The 26,668-nt window shown below is 46.9% G+C and overlaps 13 protein-coding genes across 13 annotated transcripts; 7 read left to right on the plus strand and 6 right to left on the minus strand.

Annotated features, from left to right (window-relative positions):
* Positions 1-384: 384 nt before the first annotated feature.
* N7509_006418 (uncharacterized protein) lies at positions 385-622 on the plus strand (the record flags this gene model as incomplete). Its single annotated transcript, XM_056631055.1, has 2 exons — positions 385-407; positions 436-622. 2 exons carry the CDS (start codon positions 385-387, stop codon positions 620-622), a joined length of 210 nt encoding a protein of 69 aa, XP_056490357.1.
* A 414-nt stretch (positions 623-1,036) lies between these two features.
* Positions 1,037-1,267, plus strand: N7509_006419 (uncharacterized protein; the record flags this gene model as incomplete). Its single annotated transcript, XM_056631056.1, has 1 exon — positions 1,037-1,267. One exon carries the CDS (start codon positions 1,037-1,039, stop codon positions 1,265-1,267), a length of 231 nt encoding a protein of 76 aa, XP_056490358.1.
* A 63-nt stretch (positions 1,268-1,330) lies between these two features.
* On the minus strand, positions 1,331-3,064 carry N7509_006420 (cation diffusion facilitator family transporter; the record flags this gene model as incomplete). The annotated part of the gene is made up of 3 exons (XM_056631057.1): positions 1,331-1,731; positions 1,783-2,665; positions 2,822-3,064. The coding sequence occupies 3 exons, from the start codon at positions 3,062-3,064 to the stop codon at positions 1,331-1,333; spliced, it is 1,527 nt and encodes a 508-aa protein (XP_056490359.1).
* A 759-nt stretch (positions 3,065-3,823) lies between these two features.
* N7509_006421 (uncharacterized protein) lies at positions 3,824-5,935 on the plus strand (the record flags this gene model as incomplete). Its single annotated transcript, XM_056631058.1, has 1 exon — positions 3,824-5,935. The coding sequence occupies one exon, from the start codon at positions 3,824-3,826 to the stop codon at positions 5,933-5,935; it is 2,112 nt and encodes a 703-aa protein (XP_056490360.1).
* Positions 5,936-6,132: 197 nt separating this feature from the next.
* On the minus strand, positions 6,133-7,874 carry N7509_006422 (uncharacterized protein; the record flags this gene model as incomplete). Its single annotated transcript, XM_056631059.1, has 2 exons — positions 6,133-6,158; positions 6,236-7,874. 2 exons carry the CDS (start codon positions 7,872-7,874, stop codon positions 6,133-6,135), a joined length of 1,665 nt encoding a protein of 554 aa, XP_056490361.1.
* Positions 7,875-8,476: 602 nt separating this feature from the next.
* Positions 8,477-9,780, plus strand: N7509_006423 (Pyridoxal phosphate-dependent transferase major region subdomain 1; the record flags this gene model as incomplete). Its single annotated transcript, XM_056631060.1, has 2 exons — positions 8,477-8,486; positions 8,552-9,780. The coding sequence occupies 2 exons, from the start codon at positions 8,477-8,479 to the stop codon at positions 9,778-9,780; spliced, it is 1,239 nt and encodes a 412-aa protein (XP_056490362.1).
* Positions 9,781-10,874: 1,094 nt separating this feature from the next.
* N7509_006424 (MFS transporter) lies at positions 10,875-12,722 on the plus strand (the record flags this gene model as incomplete). Its single annotated transcript, XM_056631061.1, has 4 exons — positions 10,875-11,191; positions 11,242-12,228; positions 12,287-12,418; positions 12,476-12,722. The coding sequence occupies 4 exons, from the start codon at positions 10,875-10,877 to the stop codon at positions 12,720-12,722; spliced, it is 1,683 nt and encodes a 560-aa protein (XP_056490363.1).
* Positions 12,723-12,988: 266 nt separating this feature from the next.
* Positions 12,989-14,653, minus strand: N7509_006425 (cytosine permease; the record flags this gene model as incomplete). The annotated part of the gene is made up of 3 exons (XM_056631062.1): positions 12,989-14,094; positions 14,153-14,369; positions 14,426-14,653. 3 exons carry the CDS (start codon positions 14,651-14,653, stop codon positions 12,989-12,991), a joined length of 1,551 nt encoding a protein of 516 aa, XP_056490364.1.
* Positions 14,654-15,568: 915 nt separating this feature from the next.
* Positions 15,569-16,147, plus strand: N7509_006426 (Oxidoreductase 2OG-Fe(II) oxygenase family; the record flags this gene model as incomplete). Its single annotated transcript, XM_056631063.1, has 2 exons — positions 15,569-15,742; positions 16,055-16,147. The coding sequence occupies 2 exons, from the start codon at positions 15,569-15,571 to the stop codon at positions 16,145-16,147; spliced, it is 267 nt and encodes an 88-aa protein (XP_056490365.1).
* Positions 16,148-16,187: 40 nt separating this feature from the next.
* On the plus strand, positions 16,188-17,061 carry N7509_006427 (oxidoreductase 2OG-Fe(II) oxygenase family; the record flags this gene model as incomplete). The annotated part of the gene is made up of 3 exons (XM_056631064.1): positions 16,188-16,388; positions 16,451-16,595; positions 16,616-17,061. The coding sequence occupies 3 exons, from the start codon at positions 16,188-16,190 to the stop codon at positions 17,059-17,061; spliced, it is 792 nt and encodes a 263-aa protein (XP_056490366.1).
* Positions 17,062-17,187: 126 nt separating this feature from the next.
* On the minus strand, positions 17,188-18,844 carry N7509_006428 (MFS transporter; the record flags this gene model as incomplete). Its single annotated transcript, XM_056631065.1, has 2 exons — positions 17,188-18,523; positions 18,594-18,844. The coding sequence occupies 2 exons, from the start codon at positions 18,842-18,844 to the stop codon at positions 17,188-17,190; spliced, it is 1,587 nt and encodes a 528-aa protein (XP_056490367.1).
* Positions 18,845-20,383: 1,539 nt separating this feature from the next.
* On the minus strand, positions 20,384-24,084 carry N7509_006429 (beta-glucosidase; the record flags this gene model as incomplete). Its single annotated transcript, XM_056631066.1, has 15 exons — positions 20,384-20,803; positions 20,881-20,932; positions 20,984-21,105; positions 21,163-21,277; positions 21,330-21,463; positions 21,521-22,051; positions 22,095-22,490; positions 22,541-22,662; positions 22,732-22,755; positions 22,809-22,888; positions 22,941-23,080; positions 23,153-23,265; positions 23,358-23,693; positions 23,757-23,822; positions 23,883-24,084. The coding sequence occupies 15 exons, from the start codon at positions 24,082-24,084 to the stop codon at positions 20,384-20,386; spliced, it is 2,853 nt and encodes a 950-aa protein (XP_056490368.1).
* Positions 24,085-24,640: 556 nt separating this feature from the next.
* On the minus strand, positions 24,641-26,205 carry N7509_006430 (Major facilitator superfamily domain general substrate transporter; the record flags this gene model as incomplete). Its single annotated transcript, XM_056631067.1, has 4 exons — positions 24,641-25,281; positions 25,337-25,683; positions 25,740-26,020; positions 26,080-26,205. 4 exons carry the CDS (start codon positions 26,203-26,205, stop codon positions 24,641-24,643), a joined length of 1,395 nt encoding a protein of 464 aa, XP_056490369.1.
* Positions 26,206-26,668: the final 463 nt, after the last annotated feature.

Below are 26,668 nucleotides of genomic sequence, written 5' to 3' on the forward strand. Positions count from 1 at the left end.
GTACGTTTTGTTTCATGTATACTAGGTGGAACGCTCTGCTCTTCCTACCTTCTTCTCTATTACCTCTTGTCTATGATTTTGGCAGCTTTGCCGATTCGGACTGTTGTTTTGTCCCTATATGTACTATTAAATGAATGACTTGATGTATGACGTTCTAAAATTAATTTCTCGTGTTTTGAATATGACGTAGATAGTAAATAGTTTGAAAGTACTAGTAAGAATTCAAGTTGCTTTTCATTGATACAACGTCATCACGAGCCCTATGTTCACTACTACTGCAGATTTTCCTCACCTGAGAATCTACTACAAAATAGCACGAGTTCGCTAGCAGGTATCGAACCAACCCGAATCCCCGTAAACCGTCGCTTCTCAGATATCTACCAAATGTCTGGTTTATCGGATGAAGAGTCAGTCTCCAGCTCTGGGATCCCCCAGGTCCGTGACCTCGAAGCTACATCTACCAGGCGATAGGACACAAGAGGAGGCTAGACTAGAGAAGAAAGGATGCCTCAAATCTCTCCGAAGATATCGACACAATGTCTACAAAGAGGAGCAACAGGCAAGCAAGCAAGGAAAAGCCGATTTCGACAGCTTTGTGGAATTTCTACAGGTTGAGCATTAACTGCGGGAAAACTGTCAAAAGGAGATTGCTCTATGCCGCAAGGATGGCAAGGATGCTCTGAGAGAAATCGCAGAATTGAGAAAGGATAATTGGGTCCAGGCAAGGAATTGGTGGTATTGGTGTAGTTGCTTCTCGGGTAGCTCTGGTGCCCTGAAAAGAGGGTTTGAGCAGTGGAGGTCTGATTCAAGATGGTTTATGCATCAGGTTCTGGTGGATGACTGTGCGGGACGAGGTGGGTGTTGTGGCAGGGATTGTGGATGTTGTGTTAGTCGTCAGCGAGAGAAGGGCTCGGCAGGTCGACTTGGTGCTGGACATTGCACTCTGAGTTGTGGATGTTGCTTGGAAGATCGGGGATTTGAACTGGATTCTGATCTCAAAGCGTGGTATGCGGATACTTTCTTGTTTGGAGGGGAGATGAAGTGGGAGGTGGATGGGGAGAGGGAGAATGAAGAAGTGGAGGAAGAGGAGGAAGAGGAGTACAATATAGATCAATGCGATTCGTATCAGTATCGAGTGTATCTTGCTTCGATATGGGGCATAGGCGTGGATGATGAGTTGAATCTTGCTATGGGTGGTTTGACTATCAACCCAAAATTCAAGGAGGAAAGTGATGTTGGAATTCAAAATGGGTATTCTCTTATATAAATAGGCTGTGATACTTGCTATTTGTCCCAGTCTTGGGATCTCGAGAGGAAATTGAACCACCTTCTATCGATTCAGCTGGTTCATATGGCTGGGGAGATTCCAGGTATAATAATCCAAGTGGACAAAGGCTCGGTCGACAGTAGGCACACTCTCGATCATGTACTGCAGACTTTCTCCAACATCGTGAGCATCGCGCAGACTCGTCTTTTCATCCACGACCAAGTCGACTTCCACATTGAGTTTGTCGCCGGCATAGTAGGCCTTGAGATCTTGAACCTTTTGGATAACCCGTGAAAAGCGGATCGTCATGTAAAGTAGGATACTGTGATCATCGGGCGAGGCAGCGGCCCCAGTTAGTCGTCTAATATACTCATTCGCCGTTGATCCCCAGTTCCACATGATATATACAGAGAGGAACAGGCCACCCAGGGGGTCGAGGTACCAGAGGCGAGCGAAGGAGCCAACTGTGATGGGTTAGTCGCGACGAGAGAAGAGAGATGAGCGAGGGCACATACTTAACGGGAAAATGATGCTGAAAGTGTTAAATATCACATCCGTCATAGCATCCTGGGCTAGGACCTGAACACCAGGACTAGGGATGAGGCGACACCACAGCCAGCATAGAAGTTTGACGATCACGGTTGCCGCCATGAGGATGATGGAAGGGAGAGACAGTTCTACCAGAGTATGGTCCTCCCCCATCAACCGATTGATGGAGGTCAAGCCTACCTGGAAGAAGGAGGTGACCATGATGACGGAGAAGATCAGCACGCTGAGAGGTTCGAGGCGTCGTCGAGTGATTGGGAAACGGTTCCGATCTTGTCGACGGATCATGACGGTAGTGACCCAAACGATGACCGTACTCAAAAAGTCCAGAACGCCATCCACGAGACCGGCAAGCATGGACATGGAGCTTGTGAGATACATGATGGCCACTTTGGAAGCTAGGAGCAAGACATTGGCGACGAAGTTGATACGGATGGCCAGGTTGATCAGACGCTCCTCTTTCTCGGGAGATAGTCCCTCGTGAGACTCCATCTCTGGCATAGTATGGTAGGCGCATGACTCCTCATCCAATCTCGCACTTGAGCTGAGCAAAGGGGCAGTCTCATTGGGGATTCGATAGAGATTGTGTGGGGTGCGCTTGACGCGGGGGGCGGCCGCGGCCTCGCGAGTTGGAGGGGTATCCGATTCCAATTCCGATTCCGGGATGGTCGAGTCGATGTGATTTGGTGGGTGAGAGTGACCGCAATTATCATAATCGTTGATCAGATTGTGTGGGAGAGACGAGTCGAGGAGGCGGTCGATATAAAGGTAGTGGGAGATGATGCCATTGTTTCGTTCGTAATATTTGCGGCTTTTCACCAGTCGGTCAGTCAGCCAGGTATAGTGTGGGGACTGCAAGGAACTGCATACATTGGCGTGGGGAGATCTTTGAGTGTATCTGGGGCGCGATAATAACGTTGCCTGAGGGGGGGAGAGAGAGAGAGAGGTTCAGTCCATGCGATTTCAAATTGTCTTGGGGGTTTCCCGGGGGGATGCGCGCCATCACACCCACCATTCATAACGGGGATTACTACGTCCAATGAGCTGAGACCCACGACGCAGGAAGGTTGGGTCCTCATGAAATTCCTGCAAGGCACTGCTGGAGTTGCGACTGGGTAGGAAATTGAGGAAGCGTTGACCACGCGTCGAGAGAATCTCGCGTTCGGGGTCTAGACTGGGGCGTCGTGGTCGCAACCCTGGTGAATCTGGTGAATCTGGTGGGGACGACAGCGGTAGAAAGGGATGGGACATGTTGCTGGATGCAACTGCCTAGGTATATATAGAAAGGAAGTTAAGGTCGCAAGGTTGATGCGGAGAAGACTCAGATATGGAGGACGGAGGACGGAGGAGCACGGCAGTTAGAGTTGCGGTGGGGCAAAGGAGTGGTGAAACACGCCAGTGGGAGTGCCAGTGGCCAGTGTGATAGATCTCCCGAAAGGATCAGTGGAGATCGAAGACAGTGTTCATAGATAGGATGGATGGGAGGGTGGACAAGAGAAGAGAAAGAGAGTTGTTGTTTCCAGAGAGGACTAGTAAATAGTAGAAATACAAGGAACTACTGCTAGTTAAAATATTAGTAAAATATAGTTAAAGGATAGTTAAAGAATAGCCAAATTATAGTTAAGCACAGTTAAACACAGTCAAGCTGCAGGGCTTAGACTCTGGAGACTCTCTACTTCATACTTTGTGCAGATGTCCTCCACTCTTCCTCTTCCAGCCGCTTTGTACTTTGAATAGGAAATGATTAACAATATCTTGAGTTTTATTTTTAGTACTCGTATCTTCACAAATCCACCGCCTTGCGGCTGTGCCTCTGATCGTCCACCTTAGCAAGGGGCCAAAACCCAGCCACTTTAGATGCCCCTTTTCAGCCAACTTAACTACATGTACATCTACATAGCTGATTGTATTCTGCCGAGTACGAGTAGCCTAGACATGACTATTTTTTTTTTTCAAGCCCATGCTCCGGGAAAGACCATCGGTGTGATCTCCAACCTCCGATTTCTCGAAATGCCGAAACAGAAGCTTTCGCTGGTGTCTCGCAATGACGAACTTGAACACCAGATCGGTGATGATACCGCAGAAAATGTCAAGCAATCATTGAAAGAATGGGTCCTTGAGGCCTGGAAATTCACTTTGACCAGTGGTACCTTTGTGGCTACACTGATTCTTCTGATCAATGCTATCACTCTGATTGTCATTTCCGCCAAGTACCCATTGATTGATGGAAAGGTGACATTTTTCACTGGAAGCTGTCAGACCACGAGCACAGTGAACACTGTTGCACATGTGGTCATAAACGTTTTGAGCACAATATTATTCGCCTATAGCAACTTCGGCATCCAGTGTTTGAGCTCGCCTTCGCGCAAAGAGATCCAAGTAGCCCATGACCGAAAGAAATGGCTCAGTATTGGAACTCCCAACATCCGAAACCTCTTCTTCATTTCCCGAGAGAAACTATGTATTATACTGCTTCTCATCGTCAGCTCGTTTCCATTGCATACATTTTGGAACGCGGTTGTTTTCGAAACGATAACCACAAATGATTACCTTGCAGTCGTCGCTACTGAAAACTTTATTACTGGGGCAGACTGGACTCTTCCACTGCATGAACATGAATCTGAAGAATCAATGCACCGCGAGATCATTACGAAGCTCCAAAAGGCGCTGGAGATGGAAGAACTCGAGGAACTGGATCCTCGGTCCTGTTATGACGCCTACAACTCTGAAACTATCATCAAAGACCGACGAAATGTTCTTCTGATTACCGATAAATCATATCAGAGAGTAAACAGCCACTCGGCAGTCCTGGCGGCACATGAGCACCGATTTCAGCCCGGGATCTTAGACCCGGGAGATTCTATTTGGAAGGACAGTAATCAGGCCTACATCGACAGTTGGACCAGCGTGCCTATCACCCAATGCTATTCAGAGAGGGTCGATGAGAAGTGCAAAGTTAATATGATCCCTGCATTCTTGATTGTTGTTATCGTTTGCAATATTATCAAAAGTGGGGCTTGTCTGCTGGCTTTGGTTATTACTCGGGCGCATCCTCCTTTGGTGACCACTGGTGATGCGATTCAGTCATTCCTTGAAGAACCTGACAAATTCACAAAAGGGAGATGCCTGGCATCCAAGAAAAGCTACGATAATTTTCAATCTTGCATCTTGCCAGGCAGATCGCAGGTGTGGAGTTCGCGACTATTGAATAACGGCGGTGATATCTGGAATGGTGGGCGTGCTAGTTGGCTGCGTGCTCCAAGCACCTGGCAATATATTATCATCATAGCTCTGTGGCTTGCTATGCTAGGCATTGGAGCCCTGGGCGCCACGATAATTGCATTCGGAGGATCTGGAAACATACCCACGACTGACCTTGGAGTCTCCTGGTCCTCCTTTGCTTCTCCTAATTCCGAAGGATTCAATTTACCGGGAAAAAGCCGCATACTTGCTTTCTTCCTAGTAGTCAACCTTCCACAACTCGGGGTATCCTACATATACCTTGGTCTGAATAACATCATGTCCACAATGCTGGCCATGCACGAATGGTGTGGTTATTCACCCGCATCCCAGAAACCAGCCAAGAGTCTTCGGGTGTCATCTCCTATTCCAAACACCGAGCAACGTGCTCCATATTTTCTCTCTATTCCATACAAATGGGCAATTCCTTCATCTGTGATCATCACCGCGATTCATTGGTTTGTGTCCGAAGTCTTGAATATCATTCAGATTGACACTTACGGAATCGGAGTTAACAATAGCACATCCAGCCAAATCACCACCGCAAACTGCCTTTTTTTCGGGCTAAAGCCTTTCTATAGCGCTCTTGGTCTTGGTTGCGGGGGTATAATTGTGTTCTTGTTAGTTTTCTCTTTCATGAAATACCCAACTGCAATCCCGATGGCGGGTTGCTGCAGCGCAAGTATTGCCGCTGCCTGTCAACCATGTAGCATAGGCGGAGAGGACCCCGATCCAAATATCGAGTTTCCTTTGGGTCTGGCTCGCCGCAAGTTGAAATGGGTTGTCGTTAAGAAGCCCGAAGAAACTCGATCTGGTATCGGTCATGCGACATTTTCTGCCGACGATGTGGCAACTTTAAAGGAAGGGCAGAAATACGCTTGAAGACTGTTCTCCAAATGAACATAAAGAACAATTGTCTAAAAATTCCATCATCAAATACATAAAATTGTGCATATTTCCCTTCGTCGACACGAAAATTGTGCTCTTGGACACAGCGAAATGCCCCCAGAGCCCCAGACTGCTTTATGCCAAAGGAACAAAGAGTCCAAAAGAAATGTCCGAATTTCCACAACCCCCCATTATGCAATCCAGAACCATATTCTCTCTGCCATGTTGTCAGTATAGTCCTTTTTTTGTTTTTGGTACGAGTGGTATTCATCCTCTTCAATGAGTAGTACTCACCTAGGAAATTTCGAGGCTTGGGCTCTTCCCATGTCGATTCCAGCTGGTCCGCCTCCTCTTTGCCAGACCATAGATCCATATCCTCTATCTTGACAAATTTAGTCTTTTTGATTATCTTGTAACCCAAGAACAGACACAGAAAGATAGGGATATCGACATATGGAGGCACAAAGGTTTTGGCGCTGAAGTGTCCCGGGAAAAAGGCGTCAAATCCATTAAAAAAAGCCACGGTAGATGAGAACATGACCGCAAAATATGCCATAAAAGGCTGAAATGGCGACTTAAAGGGCAACGAGGATCGCGAAATCCCATGATGTTTCAGGCCTCGGTGGAATCGGATATACGTGATCGCAATTGAAGTCCACACAATCAAGGTGCTAACAGAACTCAGGTTGCTGATCCAGAAAAAGACGTCGGCTGAGCTGGCGGAGACATTGAGATAGACCAACAGACTCAGAGCTGCGGTCACTGCGACGCAAACATATGGAACTCCAAATTTCTCGTATCGCATGATTTGGGGTGCCTTGCCGTCCAATGCTGTGGCGTATAGAATTCGAGTGGATGCATAGAAAAATGAGTTTCCAGCAGACAAAGCAGATGTCAGAACAACTGCATTGATGATCGAAGGCAGAGCTGGGATCCCTCCATTCTCAATTGCAATCACAAATGGACTGGCACCCGCAGTATCAGCCCCGGATTCGATGGCGTTCAGCAATCGAGGATCTCGCGACGAAACACACATGCCAACGAGGAAAACACTGCCCACGTAGAAAATAGCAATTCTCCAGAAAACCCTGCGCACTGCCTTAGGAATGTTTCTTCGAGGGTTCTCGGTCTCTCCGGCCGCGACTACCACCATCTCACTACCACCGTAACTAAACGTGGCTTGGATGAAGACCTTCCAAAATGCCAAAAAGCGACCGAGCGATCCATCCTCGAGATATTCATTCATCGGCCCCGGGTTATCCCAATAGCGAAATCCAATGCGATCGTGGGATGGGGCTCCGCCGAGTGTGATGATCAACATCAAAAGCATCAATCCGATAATGGTCGTCAGTTTGATAGATCCGAGAATGAACTCCAGTTCACCATATACGCGTACTGGAAGGCTGTTGGTTGCGAATATAGCCACATAGAGAATTGTAATCCAGACAGCTGGAGCAACTCCATTTGGCCAATAGTCGATCACGAGAGCAGCTGCGCTGATCTCAATTGGAACCCCGATGGCAAATTGATACCAATAGTTCCAGCCCAGAGTGAACCCGAGCGCTTCATCAACAAATCTCGAGGCGTAAACTGGGACTGCACCGGGAAGAGGTAGCCATGTCGCCATTTCACCCATGCTGTTTATGACCGCGTATAGATTGAATCCTGTGATGAGATAGGCGAGTGTTGCTGAAAGAGGCCCGGCTAACGAGAGAACCTGGCCAGTTCCCACAAACAAACCAGTACCAATGGCACCAGAGAGAGCGAGGAATTGGACATGTCGTGATTTCAGTCTCCGCTGAAGAGTTCCCACGTTTGCAGATTCGGTCACGCCTTTATCGACATCGACCTCCCTGGCATGCTGTGGATTTGATTCCTTCGTACTGCCCACCTCCACATCCTCTGCATAGTTCGGGCTCCCTTGAGTTGTCATTTCATAATACCAGCACTCGAAAAGAGTTTGCCACAGCAAAATACACGCAGATGACCCAGGGCAGCTTTGAACTTCGCCTTTGCTTATCTTAAGTACTTCTGCACGGACCCATAAAGACTCCTTGATAATGTGGGGGACAGCGTGGGGAGGATCCAACGAACGAGTCGCTTGACTTGCCGACCCCGGATTAGTGCTCCCACAAAGAGCTCGTGCAGAGCGGCCTTTGCGTTTTTATCATGTCTGCCATTCGAGTAATTCCCGACAGCTCCAAGTGATCGGCGCTTATGGCGGCCATCGCAAGGATGTCCGGCCTCCACTGCAGGGTCCGAGCCTCCCAAACTTTTCCAAACGTAGCATCTTACGGTAGTATCCCTATCGCATCTCGGCTTAGTGGGGTCCGAAGAGTCGATAGGAAGTACCCTGCTTTCAAAATTTGAGCTCTTTTGTTGAGTATCTCGACTCCTCGCCGCAGTTTGACAACATCAACGAACCAGTCAGAGTCTTAGGGGTTCGAGATTATGTCGGACAGGCACGAAGAAACCCTGACGCCCTTTGGGCACGAAATGCGAAGGCATTTCTCTTTCAAGACAGGCTACAGAAATATGAATCATGGTAAGATCCTTTGTTTGCTCACCGGCTATCGCCTTGAAGCCCCCTCACAACTCATTTATTCCTAGGGTCATTTGGCGCATCTCCCAAAGCAATTCGTGACCTAGCAGATCGGCTGCGCGATGAATGCGAAGCTACACCATGCCCATTTATCAAGTACCGCTTCCCTGAACTATTGAATGCATCACGGGTTGCTGCAAGTGAGCTTCTTAATGCTCCTCTATCCACTATTGTCTTCGTCGCCAATGCTACGACCGGAGTCAATACTGTTTTGCGCAATATAGTCTGGAATGCCGATGGACGAGATGAAATTCTCCAATTGGATGTAATCTACGGCGCATGTGGTAAAACCACAAATTATCTATGCGAAGCCAATCAAGGGAAAGTACACACAAGGGAGATTCACCTCAACTATCCTGTTGATGATGCCGAGATTGTTTCCGGGTTTCAACGAGCGATTGAAACGTCTCGTCAACAAGGCCGCCGTCCGCGGATCGCGATATTTGATACAATCTCCTCCAACCCCGGACTCAGGCTTCCATTTGAGGAGCTCACTGCTCTTTGCCGCACAGAAGGAGTGTTGAGTTTGATCGACGGGGCCCATGGTATTGGTCAGATTGAGCTTAATCTCTCCTCTTTGGACCCGGACTTCTTTATCAGCAATTGCCATAAATGGCTTTTCACACCTCGTGCATGTGCGGTTTTCTATGTCCCAGAGCGCCACCAAGCTATGATGCGAAGCACCTTACCAACTAGTCATGGCTTTATTCCTCATTCCCCGCCGACCACCAATTGTGCTAGTGATGGGTCGGAGTTTGTCTCGAATTTTGAGTTCATCGGAACGACCGATAATCTCGCTTTTTTAACTGTCGCTGAAGCAATTCGTTGGCGACAGACCATCTGCGGTGGTGAAAGAAAGATCAGAGATTATTGCACTCGACTAGCCCGAGAAGGCGGACTAAGAGTGGCAAACATCCTGGGAACTCGGATTCTCGATAATGATGCACGCACGTTGACAAAATGCTTCATGATAAACATACTGCTTCCTCTGAATTGGCCGACTTCTGGCAAAGGTAGCCTTGTCAAAGATGGCGATTTCCCCGGTGCTACCGTGACGGATTGGATGCAGAAAACCATGATCAAAGAGTACAGCACATTTATGCCTGTCTTTCCATTTCAGGGATCTTGGTGGGTCCGTCTCAGTGGACAAGTTTATCTTGAAACAATCGATTTTGAATGGGCTGGCTGGAGATTGAAAGAGTTGTGTAAAAGGTTAGAGGAACAAAGCTCGATGTAACTGAAAGGATTGGGCTTCAAAGGCTGTCCATTTGTGCAGCTATAAGTTGGCGCTACTCATGGAGGTCCTTCTCATGGCGAAAAAACTTCCATTATGGTCATCGTGCAATTAGATTTTATGGCTTCTATTACATGTACACTAAGGTTAAGAGAGAAAATGCTTTTAGCTAATGTAGTGGGGAGTATGTCTCGATAGATATCAGGTAATTACTAGTAAGGATAGAAACACCCTCAGCCTGAGGACTAGCCTTTCGAAAATCTTTTCTTTGCTTCCATTTTTTCTCTGCTTCTCTTTGATGCATCCCCTCCTAGTACGCGCATTGCACAGAATACATGGAAAAATGGCGCGCGACATCTTGTTGTTTGGCCGGTCTGCATTCCACTTTCTAAGCGAGGCCGTACGATCTGCTTCAAGATATCATTTATCCTACTAGTGACACTTAAGAAATGGGCCACTTCGCTCAATGCCGGGATTGATCACATATTTCACGGCCCGACTGGCTATGACAAACTCCCGTGCCGACGCCAAAAGCATGTCTTCGGTTTCTTGTAACCGAGCGGGATGAGCCGGGCCAATTGGGGTGATGAATGACGATATGTGGATTTCACGGCACCCCTGGGGATCAGATTTTTCCTTTTCAACATATTATACTGGATCTTATCACGCATTTTGCCTGAAACCTGAGAGATAACGGCTATGATCGGCTGCCCACGGTGACAGGATTTTAGCCACACCTCCGACCATAACCGAGGAGCTTCCAGTGGCTGGTGAGACTTGGATTGGCAGATTCTGATGAATGTGGAGCCAGAAAGTGGACCCCGTAGTCCTATATCAGCCACAGCGGAAAAGTATGGATCTTCTCATGGTCTTTCCTGTCTAAAATGGGCTTGATTTGATAGAATCAGGATCCATTTGTGATGGCAATTGCGGGTTTACCAGACCTCGCCAGTGCAAGAATGAAGAAAATTTGCTCCACATATGCTTTTCAGGGAAACATATGATATGGCTGTACTCCCGACTTATTTCGACTTCACATTCACACCCTCATCTCTTCGCGATCTCTCAAATTTTGATTATGGTCATTTGACTTCAAAATGTCGGACCTGGAGACAAAACATCATGATAATCAACCTGAAACGAATATTAATTACGACAATGATTCCGAAAGCGAGATTTCGAACGACACGATTGGACACCTGGACGAGCTCGAACTTACTCGTATCAACACATATCGATTGCAGCAAAAAACAACCGTTGGCTCTGTAAGGGGTCTTACCCCACGAGAGAAATGGCTCGCCATGGGAGCTGGAAAAGAGCATCCACCTCTTCTTCCAGATTCTGAAGCATACGTGGTGGAATTCGATGGTACAGACGATCCGTTGCACCCTTATAACTGGTCTTCGCTTAAAAGGTACGCTTGAAAATTGAAGCTTTCGTTACGTCTTTCTAATAGACCAATAGGATTTCTCTTGTTGCCATTCTCTGTTACAGTACATTCGCTTGCTCTTTTACCAGTGCCGTCTTCTCAGCCGCCATCCCCGGAGTTGTTCAAGAATTTAAAACAAGCAAGGAAGTGGGATCCCTTGGCGTCGCACTTTATGTTCTTGGATTCGCAGCTGGTCCAACTATCTGGGCGCCAGGGTCAGAGCTTATTGGGAGACGTGGACCGCTCTCAGTAGGGATCCTTGGGTGTGGCATCTTTACAGTGGCATGTGCTACTGCGAAGGATTTGCAGACTATCATGATATGTCGGTTCTTTGCGGGACTATTTGCTGCAAGTCCAATTTCGGTTGTTCCGGCTGTCTTTGCAGACTTGTTTAATAATGCCCAGCGAGGAATGGTAATGTCGGTCTTCTGCATGGCTGTGTTTATTGGACCCTTTGCGGCGCCATTCATCGGTGGATTTATTGAAATGAGCACCTTGGGATGGCGCTGGATCATGTACGTCTCGGCTATAATGGTATTTCTAGGGTTTATGCTAGCTCTTATATGCCTTGACGAGACTTATCCCCCGGTCATCCTGGTCCAAAAAGCAGCCACCCTGCGCCGACAAACTCGGAATTGGGGAATCCACGCCAAGCAAGATGAAGTCGAGGTAGATTTCATCGCACTCATCTGCACAAACTTTACGCGACCAATTGTTATGTTGGTCACAGAGCCCATTCTTTTTCTGATATCCTTATATATCTCTTTTATCTACGGCTTGATATATGCTCTGCTCGGGGCTTATCCAGTGGTATTCGAAGGAGTTTATCACATGAGCATGGGAGTAGGTGGACTGGCATTTGTAGGACTCATTATCGGTGAGCTCCTTGGCGGTGTTCTCATGCTCTTTCTCCAACGCTCTTATGCATCCAAGCTTTCTTCAAACGGCGACAAGCCTGTCCCTGAATGGCGACTCCCGCCTGCTATTCTTGGAGCAGTGGTATTTGCCATCGGAATGTTTTGGTAAGTCAAGTTTCTATCTGATATTTCCGAAGCTGAACCTCACAGCTGATTATAACAGGTTCGGTTGGACCGGATATACCTCCTCTATTCATTGGATGGCGCCTATGGCGTCTGGGGTTTTCACAGGTGCCGGAATCTTTCTAATATTTTTACAATGCTTCAATTATATTGTTGATTGCTATCCCGCTTTGTATGTTCCCCTGAGTTAGTATTGAATATCTGGAAAAGCTTGCTGATTAATTCCCAGGGCTGCATCTACAATTGCGGCAAATACTATTATGCGCTCTGCTATCGGCTGTACATTTCCATTATTCTCTCGTCAAATGATGGAGAATCTTGGCGTTCAATGGGCCGGTACACTGCTAGGGTGTATTGCTGTTATCATGATACCGATTCCAGTGATATTCAAGGTTTATGGCCCATGGCTACGGGGGAAGAGCAAGCTGGCTTGCTCCCCGATGTATGATATAGATGAGAAGCCTTTCGAAGTATAAAATCAATACAACCGAATGAATAATGGAATAAAAAAAAGAAAGCCATTTATAAAGATAGGGTGAGCTCCTAGTTGTATCATCTTTCCTAGTCGTTCTCCTCAAGAATACTACTCAGGGTTGCAGTTGAAGGTTACTTAACAGGTGAGATGATCTTTGATAGCGTTGAAGATAAATAAAAGTTCTTCTAGGTACGGCGATACTCGAATCAAATGATTATGGTATTTTTTGTTAAACCAACCATTCCTACTATGTAGTCAACCTTGGAACTATCGCTTGAAAAATCCCTTCTCGATAAATCTTAGTATCGCATACGAGAATGCAGCAAAAGCAAACCCAAGCTCAAATCCGACATCTCCCCCAGCTGGCGCTAACCCAGCTGATTTTGCGATTGGCCCAACATACCATGATTGACTCATCCCTGTCACCATTCCCACGACTCCACAACAGAATGCAAGAAGGGCGGCAATTCCTGGTGGCAGCTTATCACGATTGTCATAGTCCTCGGGTTGGTAACCAGAAAATCCGCGTCGGAATACAAAATGTTCTGTTAGTGCAATGCCCTCATAGATTGCGAGCCAGTATCCAATGAAATGCATGAAGTTCTCCAGAACAGCTTCGAATTGGCTGTATCCGGGGATGGCAATCGCAATATAGATTGCCGTTGCTACTATGGTCCAGACAAAGCGAGGGACATGGCGAGTCCAGCGGCCCATGACCATAAGTGTCAAAGAAACTGAATAGATGTTTGGACAATTGTTCGCGACAATGGACAAGGCCAAAATTATGACACAAAATTTGCCAAATCCCCCCACCCGAGGAAATAACAGGGCGCCTAACAAGCCGCCTACCCCATTGTCTTGGTAGCCTGCGTTATAAGGATTATCACCTCCATTCAAGGTGATGGCCGTCACAAGGGCGGCACCCAACAGCTCCGTGAAAAGTAGTGTCGGGAAAATACCTAGCCAGGTAGCGAGGAAGACCTTTCGTCGAGGTCGATCGCTTGGCTGATAGACTGTATAATCGGCCGCGAAGCTGGTATAGCCGGTTCCAAATCCGAATACTGTAGATCCATAGGATAGTACAGCACCCAGCTCTATGCTGCCACTTCTCATTGGAATATTGACAAAGTCTCCAGAGTGGGCAAAAACGCCCAGGACGACAAGAAACACGATAAATGTTGGGATCCAGCTCCAGTATTCATATGCATGAACTACCCTGTAGCCGAAAAAGACAACCGCAAGGGTGCAAAAGGCGATTATCAGAATCCCAGCATATCCTGGAACTTCTGGATTCACGGCATTGATGAGCTGTGCTCCTACAATAATATTTGCCGCGGCCCATCCGAGGCATGCTAGGACATTGAACAAGGCAACTGGATCGATGCATTAGCTCCTCTCTATCCCACTAAAACCCTGGAGGAAATGACATACTGAGCTTGACACCCCACCATCCAAACCAAAACCGAGACAGAACCATTTGTCGTAACCCAAAGGCGGCACCGAAAGTAGAAAAGAAACAGACCGTGAGGACCGAAATAAAGTTAAAGAAGATAATAATCAAAGCTGAATCAATGAAGCCTAGATTGAACAATGGTTGACCCAACACTCCGATGGTGAATGAAGGGACGACCATGTTTGCAGCGAGCCACTAGGTTGATTTTCACGGATTAGAGACAACTCAAAAGGTAGTTAGGATGGAAATACCATTGATCCAATATTCCAGTAAGAGTTATCCGTCCGCTCATCTTCCGGGACCCTCTCAATGCCTCTTTGTTCAACCTTTATCTTGCCTCCCAACCTTTGAAGCTTCGCGTATAGAGAGTTGCCGTGCTCAAAACTCGATGCAGGGACGGCCCCTGACTCATGATCGAAGAGCGGTGGCTCTGTTGCGCCAGCACGCTTTTCCACATCGCGATTCAGTGTACTGTCCATAATTTCAAGCATCAGCAACGGACGAAAACATCACAAGTCAAGGCTAAGGAATGACACCTTTTATCAGTAATCTCTCCACTGTAGAAGGTGGATTGCCCCACGGGGGTCGCCGATCCTCAGTTTGATGTGGGACCTGAAGGCGCCCGTCAAGTACTTTCACCAGGTAGTGGCGTTGATGGACTAATCTCGAAAGAAGGCTCAAGTTACCGACCATGCATGAACTTCATCCCTACCAAACAAGCTTATTACTCAATGATTTGATTGCTTATCGGTATTAACTACGCATGGCACACATATCAATCGCACCGCACCGCCTCGGTTGTTTCAGAACTCTGAGGTATTCGCTTGTCGTCTGCATGTCTCTAAGTTTCCAGCCATGCCGATTTGGCCTGGTCCAGCCGGCGTCTCCGCTATTTCGGGCCCGAGACCGAGCGGGGGGCCGGTGACTGGGGCGGATTTGCGTTTTTATTGGTACGGAGCCCACCGAGACCCATTGATATGGGTAAAAATTAAAGCTACGGAGTTAGAAGGTCCAACAGGTGCCACCAAGATGAGATGCGATGGTTACAGGGGTCTCTGAAAATCATGATCTAGGGCCACTGTGGGGTAAATCGCTCATATTACGAATGAAGCTAGTTCCATTGGCAGTTGAGGTGATACAAGACTTGCACATGATCAATCACATTCATTATGTGGTACCTTCGCTAGTCGACCAAATTCCTCTTTTATTTTCACCACTCACCGTATCCCCTTGGATAATATCGAGCCGAGCGTCTCGGTCGACGGCGTCGTCCGTTTTCTGCGCAAGCAACAAGAGCCGAAAAGGCTATATAGGGTTCAGTGTTCTATCACCTTGAAGCCTTGCGTAACAACTTGCGGGTGGGAGTGAACAGCAAACCGAAGGAAATAAAAACAATGGCGACCAATATGGCAAGCCCAATTAGACTGCCTATGGTTGATCTTTCGGATCCAGACACTGCCGCTGCGGGTAAAGCATTGTTAAATGCAGCCATCGAATATGGATTCCTCTATATTGATAGTAGGACGTCGAAATTTACAGAATGCGACGTCGAACGAGTGTTCAAAATGGTTCGTTGGACCGGAGTGCCCCTAACAAGTAAACCACTGAAGTCGTGGGCTTTACGTCCCCAAGTCTCCACTCCTTTTGACGTTTTAAATCAAAGATTCGGGTACTGATGATGAATACGCGTAGTCGAGTGAATTTTTCAAATTACCCTCAACGGAAAAAGAGCCATACCGTCGTGGATCCGATGTTAGTATCCCAACGCGATTGAGCCACGCTGTGAATTTTGCCATCCTCGCTAAAATTAGCCCGTAACCGCCGAATTGCTCATGAGATATACTGGGAATCCGTGCTGATGATCGTCATTGATATATTAGAACAAGGGATGGGTTGGCATGCAGGTCGAAACACTAGACCCGGAGAATCACGAGGTGGGTATTCGGTTCCAGGAGCTATGCTTACCATATTGATCAACTAAAAAAATTGCTTAGCGGGGAGACTTCAAAGAGTATGACTCCTTTTGACGTTTTGATTCGTTTTATGCCTAAATCTCCTTCCAGAGCGCTGAATATTGGTGAACTGGACGACGGAAAAGTTCAACAAGCCTTACCTCCAACCCTCCTTTCTCAGGAGAATGAGATTTCTCATTTTACACGATTATGCAATGAAACATGTGCTCAAATACTAAAGCTCTTGAGTCAAGGGCTCGAGGTAAATTTCGAGATTCTGAAATGATACGACCAGTCTGCTTACTTTTTTTAATTCTCAAAAAGATACCAGAAAACTTTTTCACTAGCCGCCATGATCCATCAAAAGGCTCAACGGGAAACTCGCTTCGGCTACTCTACTACCCATCCGATGTTTCGTCATTCAGACCGGAGAAGGACATTCGTGCTGGTGCCCATTCTGACTACGGCAGTATTACGCTACTATTTCAGTGTCCTGGACAACCGGGCCTAGAGATCTTAACGCCGGACCAAACATGGGCCCCGGTCCCGTGTACCCAGGCGACTTGGTTAAATATCCATTTCCACCAATATTAGTCAACATCGGCGATATGTTGAGTTACTGGACGGATGGGTTGCTCAAATCAACTATTCACCGCGTTGTATTCCCTCGCGAGATACCGGAGAGCTCAGAATCGGGACCGCGGGATCGTTACAGCATAGCCTTTTTCTGTCAGCCCGTTGGCAGCACAGAGCTAGTTCCAGTTCCTAGCAAGCTTGTGGAGAACTACCGAGAAGGCCAAAACAAGGACCCCAATAAAAGCTTCATCGTTGGTTACGGAGGCGGGGCAAACAGTCTAGATTCCGACCAGCCTCGGATGACAGCCGGTGAACACCTACAATCTAGATTGAATGCAACATATCTCAAGAGTATCTGAAGATTATTTCGTTCGAATGGTATTTACTCCAAGTTCAAATTATTGAGTTAGAATCTAGCACTGTTGAAGTTGGATAATATGTGTACAGGATGTGGGAATAAATCAAAGATTCTCGCATCAGGTCAATCAGTGAGGGCTGTCCTCATTCTGATCAAAGTGCTCCCGGGCCCATGTGCTTCGCAGCCGAATGGCTTCACCCTTGTAGAAAAATATAAACGGGATGGGAACCAGCAAGATGGAAATGAACCCCAACAGACTGGAGGCCCATTCGTAGTCCAGTTTTTCATACATCTGAGTGGCAAACAGAGGGAATCCGGCACCGACCACATTGCGAATGAAAATCACACCGGCGAGGGCCGATGCCGAGTATGTCTGGTAGCTATCCACGACATAGTTTAGGATGCTCAAAATGACAATGTAAATACCCGCACCGAAAAACGAGGACGCGATGATGGGCACGATCCAATGCACGGAGCGATAGCTCGTCCATCCAAACCAGAAAAGACTGATAGGGATCAGAATGGCACCAACACGAGCCATCCACATTCGAGCTTCCGGAACGCCCCTGCCCTGGTTCTCGGCAACACGTCGGAGATAGTACCTTTCCTGCAAGGGGTACAGGCAGAATGCAATTATAGGCCCAATGGCCATGCCCAAGAATGCCAGCCCTTGCTGGCCAGTGTTGAATGGATGACCCTTGGGGGCACCGAAAACCAAGGGAATGGCCTCGTTGAAAAGGTAGACCAGACCGTAGAGAAAACCATTGTATATGGCCGAGAATGCAGTAATGGGCTCGGAGAATAGGAACCGGAAAGGGCGGGTAAGTGTGATCGCAAAGAGTTCATGTAGACCCTTACGGTCGCTCGCATGGAGGTCTGTAGTAGATTCAGCCGAGCGCAGATTCTCCTTGCGCATCTGCTTGCACACTCGTTTGGCCTTCTTCTGAAGGATGGTGGTGTGTCGTGTTTCAGGAACCGTGAGGACCAGCAAAATCCAAACACCACCCGTCATGGCCATGAGAACCCAGAAGATCATTCTCCACCCACAATTCAACCCGATATATCCAGTAACGACTAGTGCCATTGGAGGTCCAAAGGTGCTGCTCAGGCCATAGACAGCCATAGGGCCACCACTCTCGTTGCGTTCCCAGAGATCACTAATACTTCCACCGGTGTTGGTCAACGGAGCACCTCCAGCGCACCCAGCAATGAATCGACAGACCAGGATGGTTCCAATATTCGGTGCCAAAGCGAGTGGGAGCTGGAAAATAAACAGAAGAAACCATGACACGATGTAGACAGGCTGTCGGCCGAAGTATTCTGAGAGTGGCGCAAGCAAAACCGGACCAATGGCATATCCCAGCACGTATAACGATAGGCAAAGCGTAGTGATCTCGGACGACACTCCAAATTCTTCTTGGATGCCCGTGGCACCCGATGAGATCCCTCCAGCACACCATGTCCTAAGATTCCAGTGGTTAGCAAGTGATCCGACATTTCAATGGGAGAGGGAGAGAACACAATCGGACATACGTGAACACATTGAGCATGCTGACCAGACAAGTAATATACCATTTCTTCATTTTCGGCCAGTGACGAGGGTTGTCGGGATCATCCAAGGCATAACTCACGATGATGGGGAGGGCATCGTCCGGGCTGCTTCTCGCCTTTGCTAGGGCCTGTTCTTCAGACAACACCAACGAGGAGGTTTCGCGGAAGGACTCTGAATTTTTCTCTGTGTCCTGCATTTGGTCGATCTGAGGCTCGATCTCGTGTGACGCCATGACTCCGGCGAGGTAGGAAGTTGAGCGTTGAACAAGACAGCACCCACAACCAGGGATTTGAATTTTTCTCCTTTGCTGCGTGTCTCTCTCCTTGATTCTCCGCGGTAAAGCAGGAGTCGCGTGGGATTTAAAGGCAGAACCGGGCCTTAGCCGATTGGAAACCTCTTCTCCATAATTATTGAACACACCGGGGTCGCCACCGGACCAAAAGGTTCGGCGGGGTCGGCGTGCCGATACCAAGCAATCAGGCGCAATGCTTGGCTGTATCAAGCTCCACTTTGACAATCACATCCCCATCTTGGATGAATGCGATTACTAATTTTTTGCGGCACAATGTGAGGACGTTTAGCCGGTTTCTATGTGTAATGTGCTCCGCTACTGTTTACCTCGGACGGGTCACGGAGCAGGAAGGTTTAGTTTAGGACATGAAGTATTCGAGCAGGTGAGAGGGGTATCGCAAGCTAAAGGCTGAATTTTTCAGTGACCAGATATGCTCTTATCACACTTTACTATTCAGGAATACATATTTGTAGTGCCGAGCCCATCAATGCCGAGCGAAAACGTGCGAAATCAAGATTGGCGGTCCGAATTCGCACCTCGAGCTCCACTTGGGGCTTCTGTCCATTTTCCCTCCAACATTGTGCCGTGGGGGTTAATGCACAGACTTTGGGGAATCTCGGCTAATTTCCCACTTTAAAATTGCCGGGCGTTACTTCACAGTTTTTAGGGTTGTCTGCAGGCCATTTCGCGTTTTCGGTCATCATGTTGAAGCCATCTCGATATCCATCATCTCTCACCTAGGCACACTCTTTTCTTCCCTCGTCAGATGAGTAAAATTTATCCCCGGGTATAATTATATTAAGATTTATGTTCAACCCTTGGGATTCTTGATTTTCTTCTAATACTAGTAGTATTCCCCTACTAAGAACTTGAATCACCAACCACTAGTATATATTAATTTTAAAGTTTGAAGAGCTAGAAACCTTAATAGTATCTTTTGATAGATAGTAACTAATCTCATATCATAAAAAACCAAACAAAACGTTGAGAAATTAATTCCCTCCAGGGCCGGGGCTCTAAAACATGTGCTAATTATACATGGTGCTTCTGGAATCTTGAAAATCAGCGTCTCCTTGAGCTCCAACTACCTCCAACTCCAACGGCCCCGCAACCTTTCAAAAATCTTCAAAGATTCAAAGTCCGTTCTGCCTAAGTGCACTAGTATGTATCGGGCTAGCCGCTAGAACAATCATGTTCTATTGAAATATCCAAAAATTTAACAACTATTCTTCTCAATTTTTCGGCAAGTAGATTGGCTGCGGTGCGAGGGTTTCCGGTCTTCAGTCCTTCAATTTGGGGATTCATTATTTTGAATACTGCGATGCAAAACTGGCTACCAAGCCGCGAAGGCAACAGATAATTAGAGTCTGGCCGTATGTTCAGTAGAGGAGCAAGATTTCTTAATTTCCTCGTGGAGGTTATTTACACGTAACCATCTAGAATCGTACAAATCAAAGCGATATGATGGTCCCTTCTAGATTAGTGGACGCAGTTGAGAGTCACATTTGTCGATGTATCTGCAGAGCTGCCTCCATTTTCGAGCAACGCGAAGGTATACTCGCCTGGCTCCACAATCCAATTATATTCTCGATCAAGGACCACCAGATACCGGGAAACATCAAGAGTCATGTCAACTGTGGTTGCTTCACCTGGAAGCAGATGGACGCGATGAAACGCGACGAGTTGTTTGACCGGTCGCACAATGGATGCGACACGACCAAGCAAGTAAACCTGGGGAACATAATCACCTGCCACTGGGCCAGTGTTCTTGACGTTGACAGAAAATGTTATAATTGAGCTAGCTCCGAACTCAAGCATGTCCGTATCTCCGCTGATTGCCGAAACAAGAAATTTGGACGTGGAAAAATTGGTGTATGACAGTCCATAGCCAAACGGGTACTAAAGATACGTACGAAATGAGTGCCATAGAGCTTTTCTGGGGCCCGGATTTCCATTTTTGGTTGCACATGACTTACTATTGAATTATAAGGAATGTCCACGTAATCTCGAGGAACGGAGGGTTTGTAGCTTTATGGGTGAGTGAGCATAGATCAGAGTGAACTGGGCGACGAAACATACTTGTAGAACGCTGGCAATGTGCCAACACTATATGGAACACTGATGGGGACCCGACCACCAGGCGAAACCAAGCCAAATAATGCATCTGAAATCGCTTGGCCACCTGCTTGACCAGGAAAAAACTGGATGTAATCAGCGACTCATCCACGTCTGGAATTCGAAAGCATTCGAGAACCAACAGTATTCAACACGGCGGCTGACTTGTTGTAATACTCCGGAATCGCGAATGGGCGGCCGCCTTGCAGGACAAGAACCACCGGTTTCCCAAAGCAAACATCGCATCTGCGAGTTCGGCTAATAAAAACAATAGAAATGTTAGTGGATTCTCAATTTTTGATTCGAAAACGGGAAGAATTGACACAGACTTTGATTTGATGAAAGCTCCAAGGTTGCCCTGTCTCCAGATTCCCCATCGCTATTCCAGTTGGCTCCTACTGCCAATATGATGAGGTCGGAGTCGGAGGCAACTTGAACGGCCTTCTGGAATTAGTATTTGAAAATCCCTTGAAGATAGTACACGTCTTCAAGAGGACTTACCTGCTTTACTGGATCAATGTTGTCAACAAGATTCCAGAATAAAAGTACCTGAGCATTCAGTGAATTTTGATTCTCAAATTTTTGGTTATAGTTCAATGCCTGGTATTCAAGTCTGATCTTATGAGTTGCAGACTTTTTGAACAAGAAAGGCGAAGACCCTGGGGGGGCCATTGTTCCATTGGTGGAAGTATATGATAGTCCGGGTATATTAGAAAGAATGTTTCCAGTCGACGTTGGCTTCACGTCGACATGAAGTTTTCCGTCAATGTAGAGTCTTGCTGATGTATTAGCATAGAGAGCCACGCCGAGCCAACCTTGTGTGTCATATTCAACAGGAACATTGACCATTCCCTCCCATATGGCGCTGAAATTATTCGATGGTAGCCCGTTTGGCGGGTAAAGACCCCAGTCGAGGCTTGGGGTCTCAAGTTGTTGAAATTTTGCATCGGAAAAATTGGTATCTGCATAATATGTCGCCAAAAGACCCCCGTATGTATCATCCGAAGATAGGAGATATGGTGGGATATTGTACTGCCCATTGAAAGTCCACGAATTCGCCCCCCCAGCTAGTTACTAGGTCGGTCTCCGGAAAGTGGGTTGCAAGGTGTTCGGAGATACTCTGCCGGATTGTACTGGCATTTCGCACTGGATATCCTCCCCACTGGCCAGAATAATCACCATAGTTGAATGTATCTGTGAAAGGTCCAACCAAGGCAATGTTTTTGATTTTTTGCTTGTCGGGGTTTATAGGCAGTGTGTAATTCTTGTTTTCAAGTAGCACAACGCTTTTACGGGCAGCTTCAAGGGTCAGAGGTGCGTGAGATAAAGTAATGTTCTCTGACTCAATATTTTGTGGAATGTAGGGATTTTCAAAGAGCCCTAGGTCATACTTGACACCGAGAACCCGACTGGCTAAAGATCGCAGTGTTTCGATAGACAGAGTTCCATTCGCGACCAAAGAAGTCGTTGTCTGTTGAGAAAAATTAGAACAAGCCACGGAATAGTAATTTAGAGACAAACATTGATGTATTCTTCAAGAGAAAAATCGTAGAATTGAACCATTCCACCGGCGTTATGCCATTGGGCAATCGTATCTGCAACGGAGCTAGTAACAAGGTGCGTATTCAATAATTCAGAAAGTCCTGGATAGCGTGAGTCATATAAATTTGCCGTCCTTTGACATGAGCTGGATTTCATTCCAGCCAGCTTACCTGTATCATCCGCAGTAATATAGCCTATACATGGTATTAGCTGGATTCAAGAAGTGTATACATGTAGATCAGCGGACCGTCAAATCCCCAATCTGCCAATGCCTCGTATAGAATAGGATTTACGGAGGAAGGAACGTCATCGAACTCATTGTAAGCCCTTTCGTCTTTATTTAGCCTGGTTTGATGACGCAGAGAGGAAGAAAACTCACATCATCACGCCTTTGACGCCTCCAAGCTGCACCGCTGCCTTGAATGGAACAAGCATTTCTTGCAAAACCTGACGCGTACCGTATCCCATGAACGGAGCAGCGTTATGACCCCCTTGGGGACTTCCATGAGCTGCAAAATGCTGTATGTTGGAAAAGACAATTAGAAGGATTCAACCAGGCAATTTGTCCATTTTTGCGACAATCTTATTCACCTTCATCACCGGTATCACGGCATCGGGATCTGACCAACTACTGTTCTTAGACAACCCGCTTGAAAAGGCGACACCCATGTGAGACGTCAAAACCATATCCTCTCCCCAATCCTCTGATAAATAGAGCAAATCAAAATTCAATTCAATCAAATAGCCAAACACGAAGAGAAGCGAAATTACGGTGAGAAGAGAATGGATTGCTTACCTTGGACACGACCCCAACGAGGATCTTTAGCTAAATCTAGCACGGGGGCAAAGCAAGCATGAATTCCAATCGATCGCGCCTCAGTCGCAATAGCTTGACCGACTCTATACACAAGGTCCGTGTCAAAAGTCGCCGCCATTCCGATGGCCTGAGGAAACATGGACTGTTTGAACGATCCTACTCCATGTAGACATTCTCCGGTTTGCATGAATGGAATGTCGACTCGAGATTTCTCGGAATTGAGCTTTTGAAGTTTATTATATTGAGACTTGTTGGTCGGATACCAGTCATGGATGATTCCGATCGGTGCTCCTGGTGCTGCCTCTAGTGCTTTATCTGTGGAATTGGGCCAATAAGTAAAGAACTTCCTGGATATGGGAGACTAGGTTATGAAAGTACCATATAGGCCATTGTCTGAGTGCGGGCCAATGATGTTGTCTGCAAACATGAGGTGTAATTGAAGAACTAATGCATTACGTTAGTTGTCACTACAGGTTACAGCTCAAATCGAATCCAAGTACATACCAAGCTCAGGAACCGTCAAATTTGAAACCAGATTCTCCAGGAAGGTAGTTCGTATCAATGAGCTATTGCTGCGGGCCTGAAGGTCGTGGGACCAAGAATCCGAAGCCGTTTCATAAGGACTTATCTTTGCATGGCAAAGAGAGACGGCATTGCAAATCCATAGAGATAGAATTGTTGGGGCGATCTTTCCGGATATCCTCATTATTGGTCACCGTAGAGTAGCGTGGAAATCAAGTGCAAAAGACCGTTCGCTTTGTATAAGAGGGCAAGATGATGCTTTTATTTGGGTATAATAGCTATAATCAAAGATAATAGCCTAAATTGAAAGCTTTATGGCCCTCAAGCACAGCTGTACTATAGTTGAATAAAGCAATGCTACTACACTGTGAAAGTAACCGTAGCATCCAAAACGTTCAAACCACAGTCTTCTTGGCTTTGAATTTCCCCTCATGCCGATGCTATAATTTATGTGGTATAGATCTGCGACTAGTTTAGCAAAAAGCCGATGGGGGCGGGGAAATGACGCGGGGTCATCCAAAGTGGTCCGATGCGTAACTCATACACAAAATCGCAGTACTCTGAGATGAATTTGGTGAATGAACTCGTTCCAAATGAATACATCTACGCAATGAGTATATTTTACTGAAAGGGTGACGACGGAAGGAGCTTGCTCATACTTGTAATGGTCAATACATCCAAGGTCCCATGTGGGTTATGAGCATCATAGTTATATTTTCACCCGGTCTAGTAGTTATATTCTATAATTTACTATCATGACTGACGAAAACCCTCTCCGTCTCAACACTGCTAGTGTCTGCTCGTCCCTCCACATCCTCTGCGCCCTCCACACCCCCCACATCAACTTCCCCACCTACATTCCAGTTTCCAAACACCGCTAGGAGAGTAAATGGAATGGTGAGACCCCATAAAGAAAATCCGAGGATCATTTGGTTCAAGTTTGACCAGTGTGTTGCGCCAACTGCGTACGCAATAGTGCTGCCGATCGATTCCCACGATCGCAGAATCCCCGTCGTTCGCGCAATATCTCCGTCGCCCTGTGCGCCTTTCACCTCGGCCATAAGCCAATAGATGTACGTCTGTAGGACCTCGTAGAAGAATTTGAAAAACATGTAGACGGTGAAAGCGGAGTTGAAGAATGGACCATCGCCCAAGTCGAAGGCGGGTGGTTCAGCCATACGGGAAAGCTTCGTTTCGGTGATAGCGTTCCATACCCAAGCTGCTGTGACGAAGACCAAGACAATGAGATAAACAGCTTTGGATCGTGCCCCTCTTGAGATGTAATTGAGATCAAGAACAAGACCCGTGGTTATATTGGCCAATGCGCCAACAACAGCTGTGAGGAACGAAGCGAGTGCTCTGGAACGAACGGTGAAGTATGCTGATATTATGGTTAGAGAAAATCTCTCCTTGAAAGGGGATTGGAAATTTCATACTTGTCAAGTAGTTCCCTTGGTAAGTTGTGCCAAACTGACCAGCCAGGAATACCGGAATGAGTAGCAGGATATATTTGTTCTTGAGTTGCTTCCAAATAGCACGGGCTTCGATGGCTAAGCTCGTCTTCTTCATGTAAGGGATTTTGGTGCCGTTACTCCGGATGACATCTTGTGGCTGGGATAGAAGTAGAGCAAATGGAGCCCCAAGAGAGGAAATAGCGACAAGTCCAAGGTAAGTATTGTAGCTGACCTTGCCAGTATGCGCAGTATTGACATTGATGGCAAGGGAGATGGCACCACCAACCAAGGGACCCATCTGCCGAATCCCCATCCAGATTCCGACATATCTAAAAGCGATAATTAGTCGAGAAAAAGCCATAATAAAGGAAGCATGCAGTCTTACCTTCCTCTCTTCTCCTCTTCCGGATATCCGACCGCAATAGCGGCCTCGCTCGCCCAGAGCAGAGATGCCCCGATACCGCAGAGAGCAGCTCCAAGCAGGAGAAACCACTGGTTTCCGTAACGATTGTTGCAATACAAACCGGCTGCATAAGGGGTGTAAAACGCAGCCCCAATAAATAATGTCCATTTGGCGGTAATCTTGTTGGTCACACCACCAGCAAGAAAGCAGCCCACTGACATGAGTCCGTATGTCAAGGCATTGGCAGCGTTGTTTAAAAAGGGCTATCCAGGGTGTCGTTAGTGGGATCCATATCAGTTACAGACACTAAAGGACGACTCACACTGGCATTTCCTCCTGCTCCGAGATTGTTTAAGGCTGTCCAGATTCCCGGTTCACAGAAGGCAACCAAGCCTACGATGATAATCTGGAACAGGCAAGACGTGTAATGATGGGATATGCGACCCATGATCTATAGTTTATATATTTTTTTTAAATTAAAATCAAACGTGACAAGAGGCCCCGACTACGTTCTTAAGAGATTTTTATTACTACTAGTATTTTGCTTGAGCCGAGCACGAAGTAAAAAAGCACGTCAGGGTCAGTCGCTATCGCGATGTCTTGGCTTTTTGGCCTGGCCTATTGGGGGTCCACACCAGTCCAATACTCATACTTGCAGCAGAACATTGTTTATTCTCGGATCTGAGCTTTGATCTAGTCAGGGTCAAATGGAAATGAATATATTCCTACATTGGCACTAATATGAAGCAGTCATTCTCAACCTCTTGAGCTGAAGTTATTTGATAGGCGACGATGCCGAGGAGCACGCAATACTCCCTTTATATGGCCCATCATGAAAGCGGCCGACGATAAGAAATTGCCACTGCTGCAGAGCTTAATTGAGCTGTGTTAAAGTCGGCTCTGGACGTCGT

Source organism: Penicillium cosmopolitanum (assembly GCF_028827165.1).
Source record: "Penicillium cosmopolitanum strain IBT 29677 chromosome Unknown utg000006l:49.0-5199605.0:1.0-5204138.0, whole genome shotgun sequence".
In the NCBI taxonomy this organism is placed as follows: domain Eukaryota; kingdom Fungi; phylum Ascomycota; class Eurotiomycetes; order Eurotiales; family Aspergillaceae; genus Penicillium; species Penicillium cosmopolitanum.